The 22,447-nt window shown below is 46.0% G+C and overlaps 1 protein-coding gene across 7 annotated transcripts in view; it reads right to left on the reverse strand.

Moving 5' to 3' along the window:
- Positions 1-22,447, reverse strand: part of glra3 (glycine receptor, alpha 3) — a 166,161-nt gene that overhangs the window by 17,095 nt on the left and 126,619 nt on the right. For all 7 annotated transcript variants that reach the window (XM_068650584.1, XM_068650583.1, XM_068650585.1 and 4 more), the window contains 4 exons: positions 21,222-21,445; positions 19,985-20,067; positions 2,482-2,619; positions 1,565-1,779 (listed from right to left, as the gene is read on the reverse strand). In XM_068650584.1, coding sequence (XP_068506685.1) covers positions 1,565-1,779; positions 2,482-2,619; positions 19,985-20,067; positions 21,222-21,445 — 660 coding nt within the window. The remainder of the gene's footprint in view (positions 1-1,564; positions 1,780-2,481; positions 2,620-19,984; positions 20,068-21,221; positions 21,446-22,447) is intronic.

Raw genomic sequence — 22,447 nt, forward strand, 5'->3', positions numbered from 1 at the left:
TCACATATTAATAATATGAGTGAGCCCACGAGCCGCTGGAACAACGAACGTGCATTATATTGGTTAGCTATTTATTTTTGTTGTACACGTTTCCAAGACATGTACATGTTTCCAAGACCCCTCCGTGAGTCGTCACCTTATCGTGGTGGAGGGGTTTGCATGTCCCAATAATCCTAGGAGCCATGTTGTCGGGGGCTTCATGCCCCTGGTAGGGTCACCCATGGCAAAAGGGTCCTAGGTGATGGGCCAGGCAAAGCATGGCTCACAAAAACTCCTTATGATGAGTACAACAAATGGACCTCATTTTCCCTCGCCCGGCCGCGGGTCACCGGGTCCCCCCTCTGGAGCCAGGCCTGGAGGTGGGGCTCGAAGCCGAGCGTCTGGTGGCCGGGGCTTTGCCCATGGGGCCCTGCCGGGCACAGCCCAAAAAGAAAGCGTGGGTCCCTTTTTCCATGGGCTCACCACCTGTAGGAGGAGCCAAAGGGGTCGGGTGCAGAGTTAGCTGGGCGGCAGCCAAAGGCAGGGGACCTTGGCGGTCCGAACCCCGGCTGCAGAAGCTGGCTCTTGGAACATGGAATGTCACCTCTCTTGCTGGAAAGGAGCCCGAGCTGGTGTGCGAGGCAGAAAAGTTCCGACTAGATGTAGTCGGACTTGCCTCCACACACAGTTTGGGTTCTGGTACATGCCCTCTCGATAGGGCTGGACTCTCTTCCACTCTGGAGTTGCCCACGGTGAGAGGCGTCAAGCAGGTGTGGGTATACTTATTGACCCCTGGCTGGGCGCCTGTACGTTGGGGTTCACCCCAGTGAACGAGAGGGTAGCCTCCCTCCGCCTTCGGGTGGGGGGGACGGGTCCTGACTGTTGTTTGTGTCTATGCACCAAACGGCAGCTCAGCGTACCCACCCTTTCTGGAGTCCTTGGAAGAAGTGTTGGAGAGCGCTCCTTCTGGGGACTCCATCGTTCTACTGGGTGACTTCAATGCTCACGTGGGCAATGACAGTGAGACCTGGAAAGGCGTGATTGGGAGGAACGACCCCCCGATCTGAACCCGAGCGGTGTTCTATTGTTGGAATTCTGTGCTCGACACGAATTGTCAATAATGAACACCATGTTCAAGCATAAGGGTGTCCATGTGTGCACTTGGCACCAGGACACACACACATCTGGGTGTGGCGAAATTTGTCTCTGCATTTAACCCATCCCTGTGTGATTTTGATCCATCCCCTGGGGGAGAGGGGAGCAGTGAGCAACAGCGGTGCCGCGCTCGGGAATCATTTTGGTGATCTAACCCCCCAATTCCAACCCTTAATGCTGAGTGCCAAGCAGGGAGGCAATGGGTCCCATTTTTATAGTCTTTGGTATGACCCGGCCGGGGTTTGAATCCACAACCTTCCAGTCTCAGGGCGGACACTCTACCACTAGGCCACTGAGCTGACTGGCAGTACACGCTCCAAGTTAGGCAGTGCTCTAACTGTCAAATTGCTGTTGGATGTTAAGAGGAGCGTAACGCATCGAAATGAAAGCCAACCAGACTAAAGCTAAACAACAAAATACCCCACCTGACCTTTGGCAATGAAGTCCTGGAGCCTGAGCTCTGTGTTGTCATTGTGAGGACAGTAGTGATGCCAAGTGCCACTCTGGCCGGGGCCGCATCCATGTTAATCCAAAAGGAGACCCAGGAGAGAATAACAATCAGCAGAGACGGGATGTACATTTGGATCAGGTAGTAGCCCATCTGACGCTCCAGGTGGAACCGCACTTCAATACAAGTAAATTTTCCTGTAACAGGGCACATATACAAGGTGGAGATACTGCTGTCTATGTTTCACAAACTATACAGTGAAGGCCGGTTGATGACTTTTCCAGTTTCAGTGTTTCAGTGTAGTACCATGTTGTGCCATGACATGCGTTGTGGCATTGTAGTCTGTTAATAAAGATGCAGTGTAATAACATCAAGAAGAAAAAGCAGTGAGGGTCCTCGAATTATACTGAAGTACCCAACAGTGAGAGTTAGTCATAAAGAGAAGAGAACATTTGCCTGGGTGTATGCTCTAGTTGGATGTGTTATTTAAACCAGTGTTAAAGTAGCAATTGTGTGAAAGTTTACTGTAACATCCATGCTACATTCCATTACAAACTTATGCGGGCCTGCCTTGTTTTTGTTTCAATACAGAATGTTTAATTCTCATCTGTATTGTGTCAGTTTCACAGTAGAGTTCAACTCTGAATAACTAATAAATACTTTAGTCATTTCCTGACTGATATAGTGGGAAAAGGCACTTAGGAACACTAAATGTGTATTTTAGGAAGTGCAACTGTGTTTTATTATCGAATAAGTTTAACTTTCAAAATAATATGTACTCTCTATTTAGCAGATGCGTCTGGAATGTACTATGTCCTGCAATAAAGGGGAATTTATTGTACTTTTTTAGGGAGTGGAATATTTTCGTACATTCAGAAGTGTATGAGTATGGATGTTACCTGTGTTGTAGTGCTTGGTACAGTATCTGAGGTCGGATTCATCTTTAAGAATGAACTGTGGGAGCGTTAGTCCTTCGGCCACTTGGACCGGTCCATTCTCCTGCCACTCGAAGATCAGGTCATTCATGGTGTAACCGACTGTAAAAGGTAATTCATAAAAAACAGGATAATTTCTTTTCATTCAACTTGTGAGGCAGTAGGTGCTCATCTGGGACATTTACACTGCTTTATCTCTAGGGATAGGATGAGACAAATCCAACAAAATGAGATGTCTCACAAGATTGAGTCCTCGGGAACCAGATGAGATTTTTGCAAATTTTTTTATATAAAATAATGCCTTTGTCAATTTACAAAATGTTTTCTTTTTATTGAGCAGACTGCAAGAAATTGTATGATTTAGCCCTAAAGTGCAAATGTGAATACAAACACGAGAGTTAGTTAGTTAGAGGCAAATTTTTCAAATGCAGCTGAGGTCTTTCCTCCTACTGAATAGTTTAACAAAAAAAGTATCCAGCCATCCATTATCTGAACTGCTTAGCCTCACGAGGGTCGTGGGCAATGGCGTGCTGGGTAATCGGGAAAGCCGGGCATTTTCTCGGAGGGCCACTACAATGTGTGTGTGAGTGTGTGTGTTGGGTGTGTGTGTGGGGGGGTGGACCATCATTTTCATATAGGCTACTACTTAATTAAGTTGTATAAATGGTTTTAATCCATGAAAAACCAACATGTCTTAAAACACCCCTTTTCCATCGCAGTTTTCTTTCATGTGTTTTCAGTTGGGAGCTACTGTCACGCCCGTGCCAGAGCACGCTCGGCCTGCACTTCGCTCGGCCACACCCCTTTCGTTACCGTAATGTCTGTCACCTGCTTCCTCTTGTTACCCTGTGTATTTAAGCCCTGCTCGTGTGTTTCTCCCTGTCGGTGTCTACTGTTGTGTCCATTCCTGTTCGTGCCCAGCGTTCCTGTTCTTGTCATCTGGTTTTCCCTCTGTCTGTCTGAAGGCTCACGGTCAGAATTTTAACCTTGTCCAAGGGGACTTCATGTCGGTCAGTCTGTCTGTTTGCTGGCCGTGAGTCTCCCTCCCGTCTGTGTCGTTGGTTCCCCACTTGCCTCCCTTCCAACTCCCTTTCCCTGCAATAAATCCTGGTTCAAGCTGCATTTGGTCGCACTCGATGGATGGATGGATGGATGGATGGATGGATGGATGGATGGATGGATGGATGGATGGATGGATGGATGGATGGATGGATGGATGGATGGATGGATGGATGGATGGATGGATGGATGGATGGATGGATGGATGGATGGATGGATGGATGGATGGATGGATGGATGGATGGATGGATGGATGGATGGATGGATGGATGGATGGATGGATGGATGGATGGATGGATGGATGGATGGATGGATGGATGGATGGATGGATGGATGGATGGATGGATGGATGGATGGATGGAGAAAAATCAAAGCAATTGTGTTTGTCTAATTTGTAAAGAGACGGTTGTCGTGTTTAAGGATTTCAACCTAAAGAGACACGATCAGACTAAACATGCTTGTTAAAGTTAAAAGTTAAAGTCCCAATGATCATCACACACACATCTGGGTGTGGTGAAATTCGTCCTCTGCATTTAACCCATCCCCGTGTGATTTTGATCCATTCCCTGGGGGAGAGGGGAGCAGTGAGCAGCAGCGGTGCCGCGCTCGGGAATCATTTGGTGATCTAACACCCCAAATCCAACCCTTAATGCTGAGTGCCAAGCAGGGAGGCACTGGGTCCCATTTTTATAGTCTTTGGTATGACCCGGCCGGGGTTTGAACCCACAACCTTCCAGTCTCAGGGCGGACACTCTACCACTAGGCCACTGAGCTGGTATGTCACGCCCGTGCCAGAGCACGCTCGGCCGACAACTTCCCTCAGCCACATCCCTTCATCACCGTAATGTCTGTCACCTGCTTCCTCTCGTTGTCTCATGTATTTAAACTCTGCCCGTGTGCTCCTCCTGGTCGGTGTCTACTGTTGTTTTCGGTTCCTGTCCGTGCCCAGTGTTCCTGTCATCTAGTTTCCCCCCGGTCTTGTCTGGAGGCTCGCGGTCAGAATTTTAACCTTGTCCAAGTGGACTTCTGTCGGTCGGTTTGTCTGTTTGCTGGCCGTGAGTCTCTCTCCCGTCTGTGTCGTCGGTTCCCCACCTGCCTCCCTTCCAACTCCCTTTCCCTGCAATAAATCCTGGTTCAAGTTGCATTTGGTCGCCCTGGCTCAACTCAATCCTGACAGATACCATTACATGTTGCCCCCCCCCGCAGTCATTGAAGTTGGTAGAGTCCAATTTAGCTTTGAGCCTGAATGACGCAAGTTGTAGGGAAGAGGAGTGGCCTGTGAGTAAAAAGAAAATCCAGGTGGGGTTGAAAAAACTAAGAAAAAAGGAACGCTTTAGATCACAGATGTCAAACTCAAGGCCCGGGGGCCAGATACGGCCCAGCACATCATTTTATGTGGCCTGCAAAGACAAATTGTGCATCAAATTCGTGTCATTACTAGAATTGCAAATTGTCTTCACTTTTAAAAATATCTTTTTTTTTAAATATTTGACCAGTTTTTACTAGTCTGATTTAAAAACGAGTTATTTGTCAGTTTGTTTTTTAGGTTATACTGTATATACTGTGAGGTGCTCATACAATTATTTGGGTTGACATTCATAATGGCCCTCCGAAAGAAACTATGACTACAATGCGGCCCGCGAAAAAAAAGAGTTTGACAGTGAAGGAATGGGATCGAAATACAAAAAGTCCTGCCTAGCTACAAAAACCTCATTGAATAAAGTACATAAGCAGACAAGTATATTCATATATTAAATCAATAAAAGAAACATTTTAAGCATATAATTATACCTACACACCAAATCAATAAAGAAGACATAACTATACATTTTTGATTGGTGGTGATGACAAAGGTTTTTATAACTTTATGATCTGATATGTATTTTTGTGCACTTTGAAATCCATCCATCCATCTTCCGCTTATCCGGGGTCGGGCCGCGGGAGCAGCAGCTTTAGGAGGGACTCCCAGACTTTCCTCTCCCCAGCCACTTCATCCAGCTCTTCCCGAGGGATCCCAAGGGGTTCCCAGGCCAGCTGAGAGATATTGTCTCTCCAGGGCGTCCTGGGTCATCCACGGGGTCTCCTACGGGTGGGACATGCCCGGAACACCTCCCCAGGGAGGCATCCAGGAGATATCCTGATTAGATGCCCGACTCACCTCATCTGGCTCCTCTCAACGTGGAGGAATAGCGACTCTACTCCGAGTCTCTCCCAGATGCCTTCCATTCTACTGGCGTACGTTCGTTCGCGGGACGACAAGATGGGTTGCGTTCGCCTGATAAGATCCACGAACCGGACAGTGCGTGCCTGCTGTGTGCTCGTGTTCACAGTGGCCTGGTTGACTGTCATCTTTCCGGACTCTGCTGTGGATCGGGAGCGGCTAGCGTGCTATCACTCTTATTGTTCATCTTCTTGTTTTATTTTTCCTGTGTTGTTTACTTGTATGTGCGTTGTGAACTCTGTCTTGTTACCCTGGGATAGTGAGAAACGTAATTTCGATCGCTTTGTGTGTCTTGACATGCGGAGCTATTGACAATAAAGGAGACTTTGACTTTGACTTTTTTTGACTTTGAGATGACCGAGCTTCTCACCCTATCTCTTAGGGAGAGCCCGGACATCCTGCGGAGGAAACTCATTTCGGCTGCTTGTATCTCGTTCTTTCGATCACGACCCATAGCTCGTGACCATAGGTGAGGGGAGGAGCGTAAATCGACCGGTAAATTGAGAGCTTTGCCTTTTGGCTCAGCTCTCTCTTTACCACGACGGACCAGTACAGAGTCCGCATTACTGCCGACGCTGCACCGGTCCCCTGTCGATCTCGCGCTCCATCCTCGTGATCCGGAGAGGGCATTCCACCCTTTTACTACGACCGAGGACCATGGACTCGGATTTGGAGGTGCTGACCCTCATCCCAACCGCTTCACACTCGGCTGCGAACCGCTCCAGTGAGAGCTGGAGATCACGGCCTGAAGAAGCCAACACCACCACGTCGTCTGCAAAAAGTAGAGACGCAATGCTGAGTTCTCCAAACCGGACCCCCTCAACGCCTCGGCTGCGGCTAGAAATTCTGTCCATAAAAATTATGAACAGAATCGGTGACAAAGGGCAGCCTTGGCGGAGTCCAACCCTCACTGGGAACGAATCCGACTTACTGCCGGAAATGCGGACCAAACTCTGGCATCGGTGATACAGGGACCGAACCGCCCTGATCAGTTGGCTCGGCACCCCGTACTCCCGAAGCACCCTCCACAGAACCTCCCGAGGGACACGGTCGAACGCCTTCTCCAAGTCCACAAAACACATGCGGACTGGTTGGGCGAACTCCCATGCACCCTCGAGGATCCTGCCGAGGGTATAGAGCTGGTCCACTGTTCCATGGCCAGGACGAAAGCCACACTACTCCTCCTGAATCCGAGGTTCGACCTCCTGACGGACCCTCCTCTCCAACACCCCTGAATAGACCTTACCAGGGAGGCTGAGGAGTGTGATTCCCCTGTAATTGGAACACACCCTCCGGTCCCCCTTCTTAAAGAGGGCAACCACCACCCCAGTCTGCCAATCCAGAGGCACTGTCCTCGATATCCACAAAATGTTGTAGAGGCGTGTCAGCCATGACAGCCCCACAACATCCAGAGCCCTTAAGAACTCAGGGTGGATCTAGTCCACCCCCGGGGCGTTGCCACCGAGGAGTTTTTTTTAACTATCTCAGTGACTTCAACCCCAGAGATTGGAGAGTCCGCCTCAGAGTCTCCACGCCCTGCTTCCACAATGGAAGGCGTGTAGGTGGAATGGAGGAGGTCGTCGAATTATTCTCCCCACCGACTCACGACGTCCCGAGTCTAGGTCAGCAGCACGCCATCCCCACTGTAAACAGTGTTGAAGTTGCACTGCTTTCCCCCTCCTGAGACGCCGGATAATGGACCAGAATTTTCTTGAAGTATTCCGGAAGTCATTCTCCATGGCCTCGCCAAACTCCTTCCACGCCCGGGTTTTTGCCTCCGTAACTGCCGAAGCCGCGTTCCGCTTGGCCATCCGGTACCTTTCAGCTGCCTCCGGAGTCCCGCAGGCCAAAACGGCCCGATAGGACTCCTTCTTCAGCTTTGACGGCATCCCTTACCGCCGGTGTCCACCAGCGGGTTCGGGGATTGCTGCCACGACAGGCACCAACGACCTTACGGCCACAGCTCCGGTCAGCCGCCTCAACAATGGAGGCGCGGAACATGGTCCACTCGGAATAAATGTCCCCCGCCTTCTCCGGGACATGGGAAAAGCTCTGCCGGAGGTGGGAGTTGAAGCTGCCTGGTGCCAAGTGCACACATGGACACCCTTATGTTTGAACATGGTGTTCATTATAGAAAATCCGTGTCGAGCACAGAAGTCCAATAATAGAACACCGCTCGGGTTCAGATGGGGGGGCCATTCCTCCTAATCACGCCCTTTCAGGTCTCACTGTCATTGCCCACGTGAGCATTGAAGTCACCCAGTAGAACAATGGATTCCCCAGAAGGAGCGCTCCCCAGCACTTCCTCCAGGGACCCCAAAAAGGGTGGGTACTCTGAGCTGCTGTTTGGTGCATAGACACAAACAACAGTCAGGACCCGTCCCCCCCACCCGAAGGCGGAGGGAGGCTACCCTCTTGTTCACCGGGGTGAACCCCAATGTGCAGGCGCCCAGCTTGGGGGCAATAAGTATACCCACACCTGCTCGACGCCTCTCACCGTGGGCAACTCCAGAGTGGAAGAGAGTCCAGCCCCTCTCGAGAGGGCTAGTACCGGAACCCAAACTGTACATGGAGGCAAGTCCGACTACGTTTCGAACCAGAGAGGTGACATTCCATGTCCCAAGAGCCAGCTCCTACAGCCGGGGATTGGACCGCCAAGTTCCCTGCCTTTGGCCGCCGCCCAGCTCACAATGCACCCGACCCCTTTGGTCCCCCCCACAGGTGGTGAGCCCATGGAAAGGGGGACCCACGTTTCTTTTTCGGGCTGTGCCCGGCCGGGCCCCATGGGCGAAGGCCCGGCCACCAGACGCTCGCCTTCGAGCCTCACCTCCAGGCCTGGCTCCAGATGGGGGCCCCAGTGACCCGCGTCCGGGTGAGGGAAATCTAAATCCATATGTGTTTTTCGTCATAAGGGGCTTTTTAAGCCGTGCTTTGTCTGGCCCCTCACCTAGGACCTTTTTTTCCATGGGTGACCCTACCAGGGGCATGAAGCCCCAGAAAACATGGCTCCTAGGATCATTGGGACACGCAAACCCTTCCACCACGGTAAGGTGACGACTTGCGGAGGGGGCACTTTGAAATAAATGTTTTTTGATATATTGCCTGAATAGCTCAATGACCCTTAAGGAACTGTTTAATGCATGCCTGATAATTTTCTAAATCACGGACACTGCCAAAGTTGTCTAAAAACGCTCAGTACTTGGTTATATCTTATGTTTGTCACGTCTCGTCCCCAACTGCGCCACTATGTGTCTGTTGTCTTGGTTTCTGTCTGTGTGCTCGCCCCTCCCCTCCTGTGTGCCCATGATCAGTGTGATTGTTGCCACCTGCCTCTCGTTACCTGTCGTGTATAAAAGTCCTGTCTGCCCCTCACTCCCTGTCGGATCATTGGTTGCTGTCGTGTTGGTTGCTGTCGTGTTGGTTGCTGTCGTGTCGTCTTCATGTCCTTTTGGTTCCTGTCGGTGTCAAGAATGTTTTCGTTGGGAAGTCATTTTGTTTTGCTAAGTCATGTCAGTTTACCGAGTCTGTATTTTGAGTTCCGCCAATAAACCCTGGTCCAAGCTGCACTTGGTCGTCCTGCTCCATGCTCCACCCGACCGTGACAGAAGACACCGACCATCACAGCGACCAGCGCTTGGACCAACCGTTGCCGGCTCCCGCAACTGCTGCATGGTCGCCAAGGAGATGAGTTCCAGCGACGCAAGATGCACGGTTGCCCCCCCCCCAAATCAGATCCGATGGCGCGGATGTTGCGGCCGCCACTTGTTCCGGCGGCGCGGATCCAGCGGCTGTCACCGTCGGCCTTCAACGGTGCATGACGCACGGCCTCCCCCCGACCCAGTCCCGACGGCGCGGATGCTGCGGCCGCCACCAGTTCCGGCGGCGCGGATCCAGCGGCCATCACCCAGTCGGCTTCAACGGCGCATGACGCACGGCCGCCCCCCGATCCAGACCCGACGGCGCGGATGCTGCGACCGCCACCAGTTCCAGCGGCGTGGATCCAGCGGCCGTCACCCAGTCGGCCTTCGGCGGTGTGTGACGTGCGGCCACCTCCCCATTTCCTCCCGGCCCTTGTTGGACAGTCTTGGATTTTTTCTTTTTCGGGACGTCGGGAGCCGTCCCTTGTGGGGGGGGTACTGTCACGCCCGTGCCACAGCACGCTCGACCTGCACTTCGCTCGGCCACACCCCTTTCGTTACCGTAATGTCTGTCACCTGCTTCCTCTTGTTACCCTGTGTATTTAAGCCCTGCCTGTGTGTTTCTCCCTGTCGGTGTCTACTGTTGTGTCCATTCCTGTTCGTGCCCAGTGTTCCTGTTCTTGTCATCTGGTTTTCCCTCGGTCTGTCTGAAGGCTCACGGTCAGAATTTTAACCTTGTCCAAGGGGATTTCATGTCGGTCAGTCTGTCTGTTTTGCTGGCCGTGAGTCTTCCTCCCGTCTGTGTCGTCGGTTCCCCACCTGCCTCCCTTCCAACTCCTTTTCCCTGCAATAAATCCTGGTTCAAGCTGCATTTGGTCGCCCTGGCTCAACTCATTCCTGACAATGTTTTGACTAATAATAGATGCCAGTTTTCGATTACTACGTTCTGGACAGAGGGAAATATTTTGCCTAACAAAGAAAAGATATGGTTGGAAGCATGATTAAACTAAGAATATGATGACGTAAGCATCTACATGGAGTATCAAAAGAACAAACAAACAAAAACATGGTAAGTGGTGATTACAAACTTTGCATAGTCAGGTAACATTAATAAATTGAAGATGTCACAGCCAAAAACTCACATAATTCCGTACAAAATGACAAAATTGAAAGAATGATGAATGGGCGGTGTGCAGCAGTGGGTGAAGTGGATGTATGTGCAAGAATGGTTTACAGGAAGGATAAAAACGCTACAGATGCCAGAGGAAGAGCGGCAGGAGGAAAACAACCAAGAACGAAGGTGATCGCCAAGGCCGAAAGACGGGGTGGAAAACAACAGCCCCCACACACACCGAATCGCCCATAATCAGCACCCACCCCCACGGAACCAGCTCTCACCGAACAAGCACCCACTCCCGTGGAATCAAACTCTCCTGCGAACTTGCCACACCCCCTGACTCATCACCCATCAAACTCGGCCCACACTGGCATGTGCAACTGAATATAAGCTGACCAAAGAACCTTGAACGTGGCCTTTTCTGAATGGAGACCTTCTGCTCTTGAGCATGGTTGCACAAAAAGCCCAGCGCTGTATTGTACTTTCTTGAAAACAGAGCTTTCTTAACAAGAATTGTGATTGAACTCAACCAACCTGTGTAAGTCTAAATTTTGTTTCGGTGTCTTAGCCTATTCCTAAAACTGAAGAAATAAAAAGAGCACGCGGTGAGTAAATTGGATAACAGGTGATTGGCTATGGCTTTTGCCGTGAGGCGCAGATAGCGCGCTTCCCAAATTGTGGACCAAATCCAACAACACCCCTGATGATCCTGCCAAGTGTGCAAAGCTCACAGATATGTTTGCATGAAAACGGACTGAAGAAGAAAATGGTAGAGAGCCAGGGCCATGGGCACACGCTAATTAGAATAGAATAGAATAGAATAGAATAGAATAGAATAGAATAGAATAGAATGCCCTTTATTGTCAGTTTACAACTTAGTTGTACAACGAAATTCGGATAGCTGCTCCCTTCTTAGTGCAAACATTACAAAATTTAAAAAAGTATAAAAGGAAATCTGAGAATAAAAGTGAAAGATATTTACAGTATAGCTATTAGTCTAAGAATGAAGGTTAAAAAAATCTTATTTACAGTATTTTCAATGTGGTTATATGTATTAACATGAATGAGGTTTGTACAGAAAGTACACTTAGAAACTGGTTTATTTTTAGTTAAGAAACTACAAATCATAATTATAAAGTGATTGCCGGTACATAGAGTTCAAAATTCGTCTTCATCGTCGCTATTTCCGAAAAGCTCGTTCCATTCGTTTTCGTTTAGTTTGTCGTCATAAAGGGCATCTTCTTGGTTTTCTCTATCCTGAGAGCGTTTGGCGAATATTTTCTAAGTGCCAACAGCTCTTGCGCCATAAAGAGTCCGCCCCGGCTGGTTCCCCATGTCGGCCAGAACAAGTGAAAATTCGGCCTCTTCCCCTGGAAGTCTGGCCAAGTTTGGCGAATATTTTCTAAGTGGCAACGACTCAACCGCTGTAAAGTGTCCGCCTCGGCTGGTTCCCCATGTCGGCCACCACAAGTGAAAATTCGGCCTCTTCCCCTGGAAGTCTGGCCAAGTTTGGCAAATATTTTCAAAGTGCGAACGACTCAACCGCCGTAAAGTGTCCGCCTCGGCTGGTTCCCCGTGTCGGCCACCACAAGTGAAAATTCGGCCTCTTCCCCTGGAAGTCCGGCCAAGTTTGGCGAATATTTTCTAAGTGCCAACGACTCAACCGCCGTAAAGTGTCCGCCTCGGCTGGTTCCCCATGTCGGCCACCACAAGTGAAAATTCGGCCTCTTCACCTGGAAGTCTGGCAAAGTTTGGCAATTATTTTCAAAGTGCGAACGACTCAACTGCCGTAAAGTGTCCGCCTCGGCTGGTTCCCCGTGTCGGCCACCACAAGTGAAAATTCGGCCTCTTCCCCTGGAAGTCCGGCCAAGTTTGGCGAATATTTTCTAAGTGCCAACGACTCAACCGCCGTAAAGTGTCCGCCTCGGCTGGTTCCCCGTGTCGGCCACCACAAGTGAAAATTCGGCCTCTTCCCCTGGAAGTCTGGCCAAGTTTGGCGAATATTTTCTAAGTGCCAACGACATTCATTTAGACACGGCGATTGAATGTTTACGTACCGGTAGTTATTGTCGTTGCTTGACGCGCGATGACTCGCACATTCGCACATACCCAGTACTTCCCCCTAGCAGTCATCGTCGCTGCCTGGCTTCCTGTCCGTTATTGAGGTGAGAATATTTGAAATTGTTGCTGAGGATGCGTGTTAATGCGACGAACGCTTTATAATGATTCAGTTTCTCGCTGTTTGATGAGCCTGACGGACGCACACCCACGCACAATGAGATGCATGAGAAACGGCCTTGGTTACCATCACATTTGAAGCGATGAATACGAAGTTAAATTTTATGACTCGGTGTATAAGTCGAGGTCGATTTTTTTCGGTCGATTTTGGATCGAAAACGGTCGACTAATACACCGGCAAATCCGGTAAATAATGCAATATAAAACATACGCTACATATGCTACAGCAGCCTACTAACCATCTGAATTATGTGTTTTTGGACAATAAACTGTGTGTAATTAAATGAAATTAACAATGTACTAATGAATCATAAAGATCAAACAGCCCTTACCAATCGCCATCTCTGTGGTTGCACAATGAAGTGTTGTTCCTGTCACGAACGGATGGAAATGGCGACCAAGTGCAGCTTGGACCAGGGTTTATTGACGGAACTCAAAATACAGACTCGGTAAACTGACATGACTTAACAAAACAACATGACTTCCCAACCAAAACATACTTGAAACCGACAGGAACCAAAAGGACATGAAGACGACACGACAACAAAACAACAATGATCCGACGAGGGGTGAGGGGCAGACAGGACATATACACGACAGGTAACAAGAGGCAAACTGAACATGGGCACACAGGAGGGGAGGGGCGAGCACACAGACAGAAACCAAGACAACCGACACATAGTGGAACGGCTGGGGACAAGACGTGACAGTTCCGACTTCTTATCAAACGCCTTTGAATTAGCCACATAAGTTAAATACCATATTTTTCAGACTATATGTCGCATTAGCCATAAAATGCACAATAAAGTGAAAAAAATCATATATAAGTCACTCCCGAGTATCAGTCGCATTTTGGGGGAAATTTATTCGACAAAACCGAACACCAAGAACAGACATGAACGAGCAACAACAGGCCAAACGATAGGTATGCTAACGTGACATGAACACAAACGAAGAGCAGAGAACGGGCCTGACGTAAAATTCAGTTATTCAAATACTATTACATAAATAACACGTTTATCAAACTATCTGTGTCACTCCAATTCATTAAATCCATCGATCGTCCTTTATGGAAACAATGCCGCCTATGCACCACGCCGCTGACGTCTATATATTCTAAATATTCCACAGACCCATATAATGATATATAAAGTATATATCAAATAACTATCATATAAACAACAATATTATCAAACCATCTGTGTCACTCCAAATCATTAAATCCATCGATCAAATTCCTCGTCCTTTGTCAACAACGCCACGCGTGCGCCGCTGACGTCAGCCTCGTCGTTATTCCACAGATTAGTATATAACTATATTGTAGCGTTAACAAAGTACCAGGAAAGACGTGGGTTTGGTAAACGGCTCTTTATTCAACAAAACAAGAGTTCAACAAGCCAACAACTACTGAACTGTAACGATAAAAACATATACAAGTTGTTACACTAAATAAAATATATCAAAGAACTATCATATAAACAACAATATCAAACCTTCTGTGTCACTCCAAATCATTAAATCCATCGATCAAATTCCTCGTCCTTTGTCAACAACGCCGCGCGTGCACCGCTAACGTCAGCCTCGTCGTTATTCCACAGATCTAGTACATATATAACAACAATATTGTAGCTTTAACAAAGTACCAGGTAAGACGTGGGTTTGGTAAACGGCTGTTTTTTTAACAAAACGAGTTCAACGAGCCAACAACTACTGAACTGTAACGATAAAAACATATAAAAGTTGCTACATGAAATAAAATACATCAAAGCACTACAACATAAATAGTTCACCGCCACACGGCCCCAAGCACCGGCGTCGACTTTCAGGCGTGTGGTGGCGTGGACTTCCATCCCCGGAGGTGGCACTTCCAGCCATGAAGGTGGAAGAGAGCTCCATAGAATAGGACCGGGCGTGCATAAAAGCCATGTCCGTGCCCCATCCACCGTCCCTGGACAGCCACCCGAGCGCCGGCCCCCGACTTCCATCCACGGAGGTGAAAGAGAGCTCCGTAGAGAAGAACCGGGCATGCGTAAAAGCCATAATAGTTTTTCAAACCTTGTGTGTCACTCCAAATCATTAAATCCTTCAAACTCTTCGTCCTCGGTGTCACAAACAAAGCTGCAAATGATGCCGGTAGTACGTGGGCCCCTTCGTCATCCCATGATCGAATCCTTTGTCCTTTATGTTAACAACCGCTGCGCCGCTGACGTCACTTGCAGTTCAAACTACAAACTGTAATCCCTTGCTATTTTTTTTTTAATTTGTGAAAAAAATCACATATAAGTTGCTCCTCAGTATAAGTCGCTCCCCCCCACCCAAACTATGAAAAAACGCGACTTATAGTCTGAAAAGTAGAAAAGTGTAATATATCACTCCAGATGCTGCAGAGAAACTTTTATGATCATTTTGGGGGGGCTATTTTTTACTCCGTTCTTCGTTTTCTATTACCGTAATTTCACAACCATAGGATGCACATAAACGCGTTTAATTTCCTCAAAAAACAAAGGTGCGCCTTTTAATAAACAGGCGTAATGTCAGGCATGTCAGATGGCGAACTTGTCCAACTCTTTAATTTGGATACAGAAGATGAGGACTTGGACGGATTTGCGTATGAATATCGATCAACAATAATGTGAGTACAGTAGAGTACATGGTTAAACAGCAGAATAAAGTACAACGGAACTCACTTTCTTGCTCCCGTGACGTTTTTTGTTTGTTTACCGTAGATCATGGCATGCGTGCGCCCTATGATGCGGTGCGCCCTATGTGCGTGTTAAATACAGTAATGGTACACATAACTGAGACTGCGCCTTTCAGCACGGTGCGCCCTTTGGTCGTGTAAATACGGTACGTATTTTTATTTATTACATCACATCCGTTGGGGCGTGACAAACCAAACAAGGTAATGGGTGTTGCCAAACAGAAATCCGAGTAACAAACATGGTGGATTCGCAAATCCGCCATGTTTATTACGATTCGGACATGTTTATTACTTGTGGCCCAAACAACTCAAGGATGTCGAAGCGGAGAGATCAAAATGTTCCGTTGTTGGATGCATCAATCCACACAAATCATTGCACCATCCCCTAACATCACAACCTCAAAGAAGTGCCAGGTCAAATTTCATATTTCAAGCAGTGTTCCCACGCCTGTGGTCGAAGTCCTGCTTGTTCAGGGAGTGTTTCAGAAATCTTTTGTCAGTATAGAGAAGGATTTGCTGAAAGACTTTGTTTCGTTGATGTTTCAGGTCCTTTAACTTTTAACTTTAACTTAACTTCAATCTATGGAAACGATGGACACAGTAAAGCTTGAGATGACACGAACATAAACTGTATTTCACTTTGTCTATGCACTAGTTTTCATATCATTAGCGTCAGTCTTTCTGCTGATTTTGTAGCTGTTTTCACTTCTTCTGGGTGTATTTTGAGTAGTTGTATCAGATAAATAGCATCGAAGGTGCTGTATTATTCCTGGGGAACACAATAATGTGTTAAATGCATTCGTTAGCGTCTCGCTAACGCTAGTGCTAGCTTTATCTCAGCCTCCCACAGTGCTACGTATCCAATCTTCCATTTCGTTCATGTCAGCAGAATTGGCAGCAATTCTGATTTGCACTTCATTTTGTCACGAATGAGGCAGGACAACCAAATGCAACGCGGGCTCATACTAAATTTAAAGGAGAGTGTTTAAAAAAAGTGTTTAAAATACAATAATGTATTTAAAAGTACAATAGAGTGTTTAAAAATAAACACAAGGTGTCAGGCAGGGGACAAGGCGAAGGACTCGGATGCAGAGTCGTATCTATCTGGGATTTATTCCAGCAAGCACTCAGAGCAAAAGTACAAAACAAAGCGCCTCTTGCGAGGGAAAACACGGGGCAAAAAGTACAAACAAAAGGCGTCGCACTGTGGCGAGTCAAAAGGCTAAAAGTACAAATCAAAACGCCTCTTTCGAGGGAAAACGTGTAGCAAAAAGTACCAACAAAAGGAGTCACACTGGAACGAGACAAAAAGGCGCTGGAGACCCAGGCACAACCAAAAGCGTCGCTCGGCGGCGAGACAAAAAGGAGAGTTCTTTCAGAGAGTTCGAACATCAAGGAATCGCTGGTGGTCGGGACGAGGCTAGACACACTGGCACAAGACAAGGGGAAGACACGGACTAAATACACACAAACGGGCGGGGACACAGGTGATGACAATTAGTATCGATTACGCGGGTGCACACAATCGGGATCAGGGAAGACAAGACAACCAACACCGAGGAAGGAAACACGAACTGAAACGGAAGGAATGACAAAATAAAACCGGAAGTAAAGTTACGACAATTGACGAGACAAAAAACTGAAAAAATAAACGCGACCGCATGACACAAGGGACGCGCCAACCGGCCAGCACGCAAGGGCAGAGAGGAGTTAGATATGTTTACACTTCATAAAAGGTTCATAAAAGTCTTGTGTGGATATTGTAACAATGTATTTACTCTAATTCATTCTCTTATTTATTCAAATGAATTAGAACGTTTCTGAAAGGGTTAACATTTCTACAAAAGTGTTTAGAAATACAAAAAAAGTGTTTAGAAAAAACAATGAAGTGTAAAAAAACTATTATAAAGGTTCATAAAAGTCTTGTGTGGATATTGTAACAATTTGATGGTTTTTAATTACAGATTTTACAGAACCTGTGAAGCATGGAAAATAAGGCTGTTTTGAACTGATTTCATATACTGGTCCAAATACTGCATCATTTGATTTTTGGTACCTCATATGCCCATGCAGGCTGGGCTTTCAGTAGCATGCATGACACATGCAGGCCCCCTACCACACACGCACACGCACGCACGCACGCACTCGCGCGCACGCGCGCACACACACAAACACACGCGCGCGCGCGCACGCACGCAACGCACGCACGCACACACACACACCCACCCACACACACACACACACACACACAGGCATGCACACAATAGAACCTTAAGAGAGAAGACCAACTTCATCTTTTGTGTATGGCTTTAGGCGTGTACCAGCTTTTACCAGCTGTTCCGCTTTTTAAAAAAATGGTCCATAGAGCACCATCTCAATGCAGGTTTTTAAAATCTTCCTCCTCTTGCGTAGTTTAGTGGTTTCTGTTTCTCCATTTTACCATTTTTAAGCTTTCTCAAGCTGGGTCATCCTGGTCAGAGCATGGTCATTTAAATGATTATCTCAGTATAACACCAGTTTGTCCAATCTGTCTTCATCATCTGAATACAGATGCGGCTTGAAAATAATTACTTTTCTCATCCCAGTAAGCACGACAGTTGCATATGGTTTCAACATACATGTTAGCATTGGACGTTTAGTTTAGTGCTATAGTGAATGAATGAATTTGTGTGTGCGCGCATGTGTGTGTGTGTGTGTGTGTGTGACGTGTGCTCATGTGCATGCAAATAAGTACCGTGATTTTTGGACTATAAGTCACAGTTTTTTTCATAGTTTGGGTGGAGGGGCGACTTATACTGAGGAGCGACTTATATGTGAATTTTTTCCCAAATTTTCAAAATTCAAAAAAAAAAAGAAAAAAGTTAAACTGCGATAAACTAACCGCGATGTAGCAAGGGATTACTGTAATTTGAATTTCAAGTGACGTCAGTGGTGCGGTGCAGCGGTTGTTTACATAAAGCACAAAGATTCGATCACGGGATGACGAAGGGCCCCACGTACTACCGGCATCATTAGCAGCTTTTTTTGTAAGTGACACGGAGGACGAAGAGTTTGAAGGATTTAATGATTTGGAGTGACACAGAAGGTTTGAAAAACTATTATGGCTTTTACGCACGCCTGGTCCTACTCTACGGAGCTTTCTTTCACCGCCGTGGATTGAAGTCGGGGGCCGGCGCTCGGCCGGGTGGCTGCCCAGGGACGGTGGATGGGGCACGGACATGGCTTTTACGCACGCCTGGTCCTACTCTACGGAGCTCTCTTTCACCTCCGTGGATGGAAGTCGTGGGCCGGCGCTCAGCCGGGTGGCTGTCCGGGGACGGTGGATGGGGCTCGGACATGGCTTTTACGCACGCCCGGTCCTGTTCCATGGAGCTCTCTTCCACCTCCGTGGCTGGAAGTGCCACCTCCGGGGATGGAAGTCCACGCCGCCACACACCTGGAAGTCGACGCCGGTGCTTGGGGCCGTGTGGTGGTGAACTATTTATGTTATAGTTATTTGATATATTTTATTTCGTATAGCAACTTGTATATGTTTTTATCGTTACAGTTCAGTACTTGTTGGCTCGTTGAACTCTTGTTTTGTTAAATAAAGAGACGTTTACCAAACCCACGTCTTTCCTTGTACTTTGTTAACGCTATAATATAGTTATATACTAGATCTGTGGAATAACGACGAGGCTGATGTGAGGGCGCACGTGCGGCGTTGTTGACAAAGGACGAGAAATTTGATCGATGGATTTAATGATTTGGAGTGACACAGATGGTTTGATAATATTGTTGTTTATATGATAGTTATTTGATATATACTTTATATATCGTTATATGGGTCTGTGGAATATTTAAAATATTTAGACGTCAGCGGCGCAGCGCATACGCAGTATCGTTTCCATAAAGGACGATCGATGGATTTAATGAATTGGAGTGACACAGATGGTTTTATAAACGTGTTATTTATGTAATAGTTATTTGAATAACTCTGAATGTTACGTCAGGCCCGTTCTCAGCTCTTCGTTTGCGTTTATGTCACGTTAGCATACCTATCGTTTAGCCTGTTGTTGCTCGTTCATGTCTGTTCTTGGTGTTGTATTTTGTCGAATAAATTTCCCCCAAAATACGACTTGTACTCTGGAGCGACTTATATATGTTTTTTCATGTTATTTTTTCATTTTATGGCTAATGCGACCTATATTCCGGAGCCCCCCGATTAAAATTTAGAACCAAATTCGGCCCGCCAGTCAAAAGGTTTGCCCACCCCTGGTTTAGACACAATGCACGTGACCTCTGAAATCACAAATGCTGAGTATTTTATAAGATTTCTCACACCATTCACGGCTACCATTGAGGAGTATGGTGAGTCCCAGCAGACCATATTTCTCATTTCAAATAAATGATTCAAGACAGCATGGTATGTAATGCCAGATACCCAAGCCTCATTGCACAAATTAAGGCAGCTATATTAAAGTGGTGAATTTGTATTTGTGTCCAGTACTTACAGCTTTCCAACTGCATAATGCAGGTCTGAACATCCATGGGGAAGTTTTTTAGGTCCATGGGACATGAGAGCGTTAACGTTAATCTGAAAGCGTACAGAAAAGTGTATAAGTCAGAAGTAAGTGAAATACATTGACAGTGTTGAACTGTGAACTGAAAACTGAAAATCACAAAACAAACACGACAGGTTTAAGCATTTTATGTGCAAGTAAAGTGCTTATAAATTGTATGAAATAAATAATTACAAATGGGTGTTTATAATAGTAGAATATAATAGTTCACTGTGAATTAATCCTGTGTTATTGTGTTTCAATGAAAAAACAATGGAATGCACTTGCTTAACAACTACAAAGTTGCATTTGAGTACCGTAATTTATAATATACATTAGTATATTACAATAGTATAATACATTATGCCCTTCAAAAGCAGTTTTTTTCCACCTGGACTTGTGTATTATGAACTTCACCATTTTGCTGGTAAGCATTCTCAAAAATGTGACTGTTATCGGCATAGTAATTCGAGAGAATGGAATGGTCTTATGTTCATGACATGTTTATGTGTAAGATAAGTGTAAGTGTAAGATGAGTTGTCTTAGCTTTCTAACAGTTTCTGCTTTCACTTGTCAACTCAAGATATGAATACTGGTACCTAGATGCATGTCCCTTTTGAGCTGCGTGCCTATGACAACGCTTAATTTGATCTTTCATTTTTTGTCATTTTTCATTTCCATCATTTATTTAATTCATTATAAAGAAAAAAAAAAACATAAATACAAATGTTCTCTAACCTAGAATGAAATGGAGCAGAAAGACGACTAGTCTTACTTTATCTGCTGCTTTTCTTCCCATAATTAAGTTACAATATGCACTATATTTAATTATCACGTCAACCTTGCTGACATGGCTGCACGTACGTACCCAAAATGGGGGAAAATGAGCTATGTGTCTTGGATGCAATCAAGCAATGCTTATGTGGTGAAAAAGACTGTGTGGTTCTGCTAATTATTACTTTTAAGAGCCTGAAATAATAATCAACAGATTTGGATCATCTTTAGTTAAACAATTTTCAAACAAAATTGGTTTGGTTTTTCAACCTTTTTAAATTTTATTTATTGGTTTTAGCCTTGTATTTGATTATACATTGTACAATGTCTCTGCGGAACCAAAAGGTTGCTGAGGGTCTGCTGGACTGTTTCTCTGCTCCTTTTCTACTTGATGTAAGAGTCACGTGGAACTCACCTTATAGAATATAAAACATTCCCATTCTTAAAAATCCGCAGCAACTTGTTGTCTGTTGTAACCTCATGGAAGTGTGCACCCTTTTCATTGGCGAAGAACAGATCTGGCTTCCAAATGGAGTCTAACATAGAGGGGTCCAAATCCAAAGAGTCATCTGGATATTCTGCATAGGCAAGCCTGGGATCATTCCACTGCTGACGAAGGAAAATGTTTACGCGATAGTCCTAAATGCACAAGAAATAACAATATGAAGATTAAGCAATACCACATGGCATCTGAAAATGCATCAACACACAAATTGCATTTGGTGATAGAAAGTATTGAATTAGATTACGCATGTTACTTCAAGAGGGATTTTTTTTTTGTGTGGACTGTGCAAAAGCTAGAGTTGTAAGTTTATCTGTGTAAAAAAGTTGTATTTGTACTGTATGTAGTATGTATTCAAATCATACAGTAAACCATTAGAATTAGAACCCTTTATGATAATGACACTAGATGAGCTATGATTGATTTTAATACAATAAGATAAAGCATGAAGCAGAGAAGTGACATTTTAAATATTTTTATTCAATCATTGTTTTTTTCGGACTTCATGAGTTCATGATTTTTCTGCCTTCTCTGAGCATCCCTGCTACAATGTAAAATATTACTTAATATGTAACACACTTAGCTAAGTGGAAGTAGTTCCCACCATACAGGTCATTAAATCAAGATCACTATAGCTTAGTCACCTTCCCCTGTATACTAAGGATATAAAGTATGTTAACCCTCGAATGACTGAAGTATCAATATTTCGATTTGAGAATCGATTTCAGCGAATACAGATATGGTATCGGACGTACTGATATCTCAGTATTGACCTGCACATCACTGACTTGTGCTGCTTGTTGCATTCAACTATCAATTACGCAACTTCCCAACATGGAGTAAAGAAAAAACTGTGACTACCGCTACCTGTGAGTCTAAGGGCCTGATTTACTAAGATCCAAAATAATGAGCGCAAAATAGCATGTTCACAGAAGGTGCCTAGTTCACAACAAGGCCACTGTATCTAAAAGAGGAGTTTTAGGTAGCTCTATTGGTTTCTTTTCACCATGCAACATTTGAATGAGCACTGCGAGCACAAACAAGCATATGATTGAGTTACAGAAATATATCGCTCCAATAATTTTTGTGAAGCCAACGATTTATCTCATTCTAGTACTCGGCCATCCTGCATAATTGCA

The sequence above is a fragment of the Syngnathus scovelli genome, chromosome 5 (assembly GCF_024217435.2).
Source record: "Syngnathus scovelli strain Florida chromosome 5, RoL_Ssco_1.2, whole genome shotgun sequence".
NCBI classification, from domain to species: domain Eukaryota; kingdom Metazoa; phylum Chordata; class Actinopteri; order Syngnathiformes; family Syngnathidae; genus Syngnathus; species Syngnathus scovelli.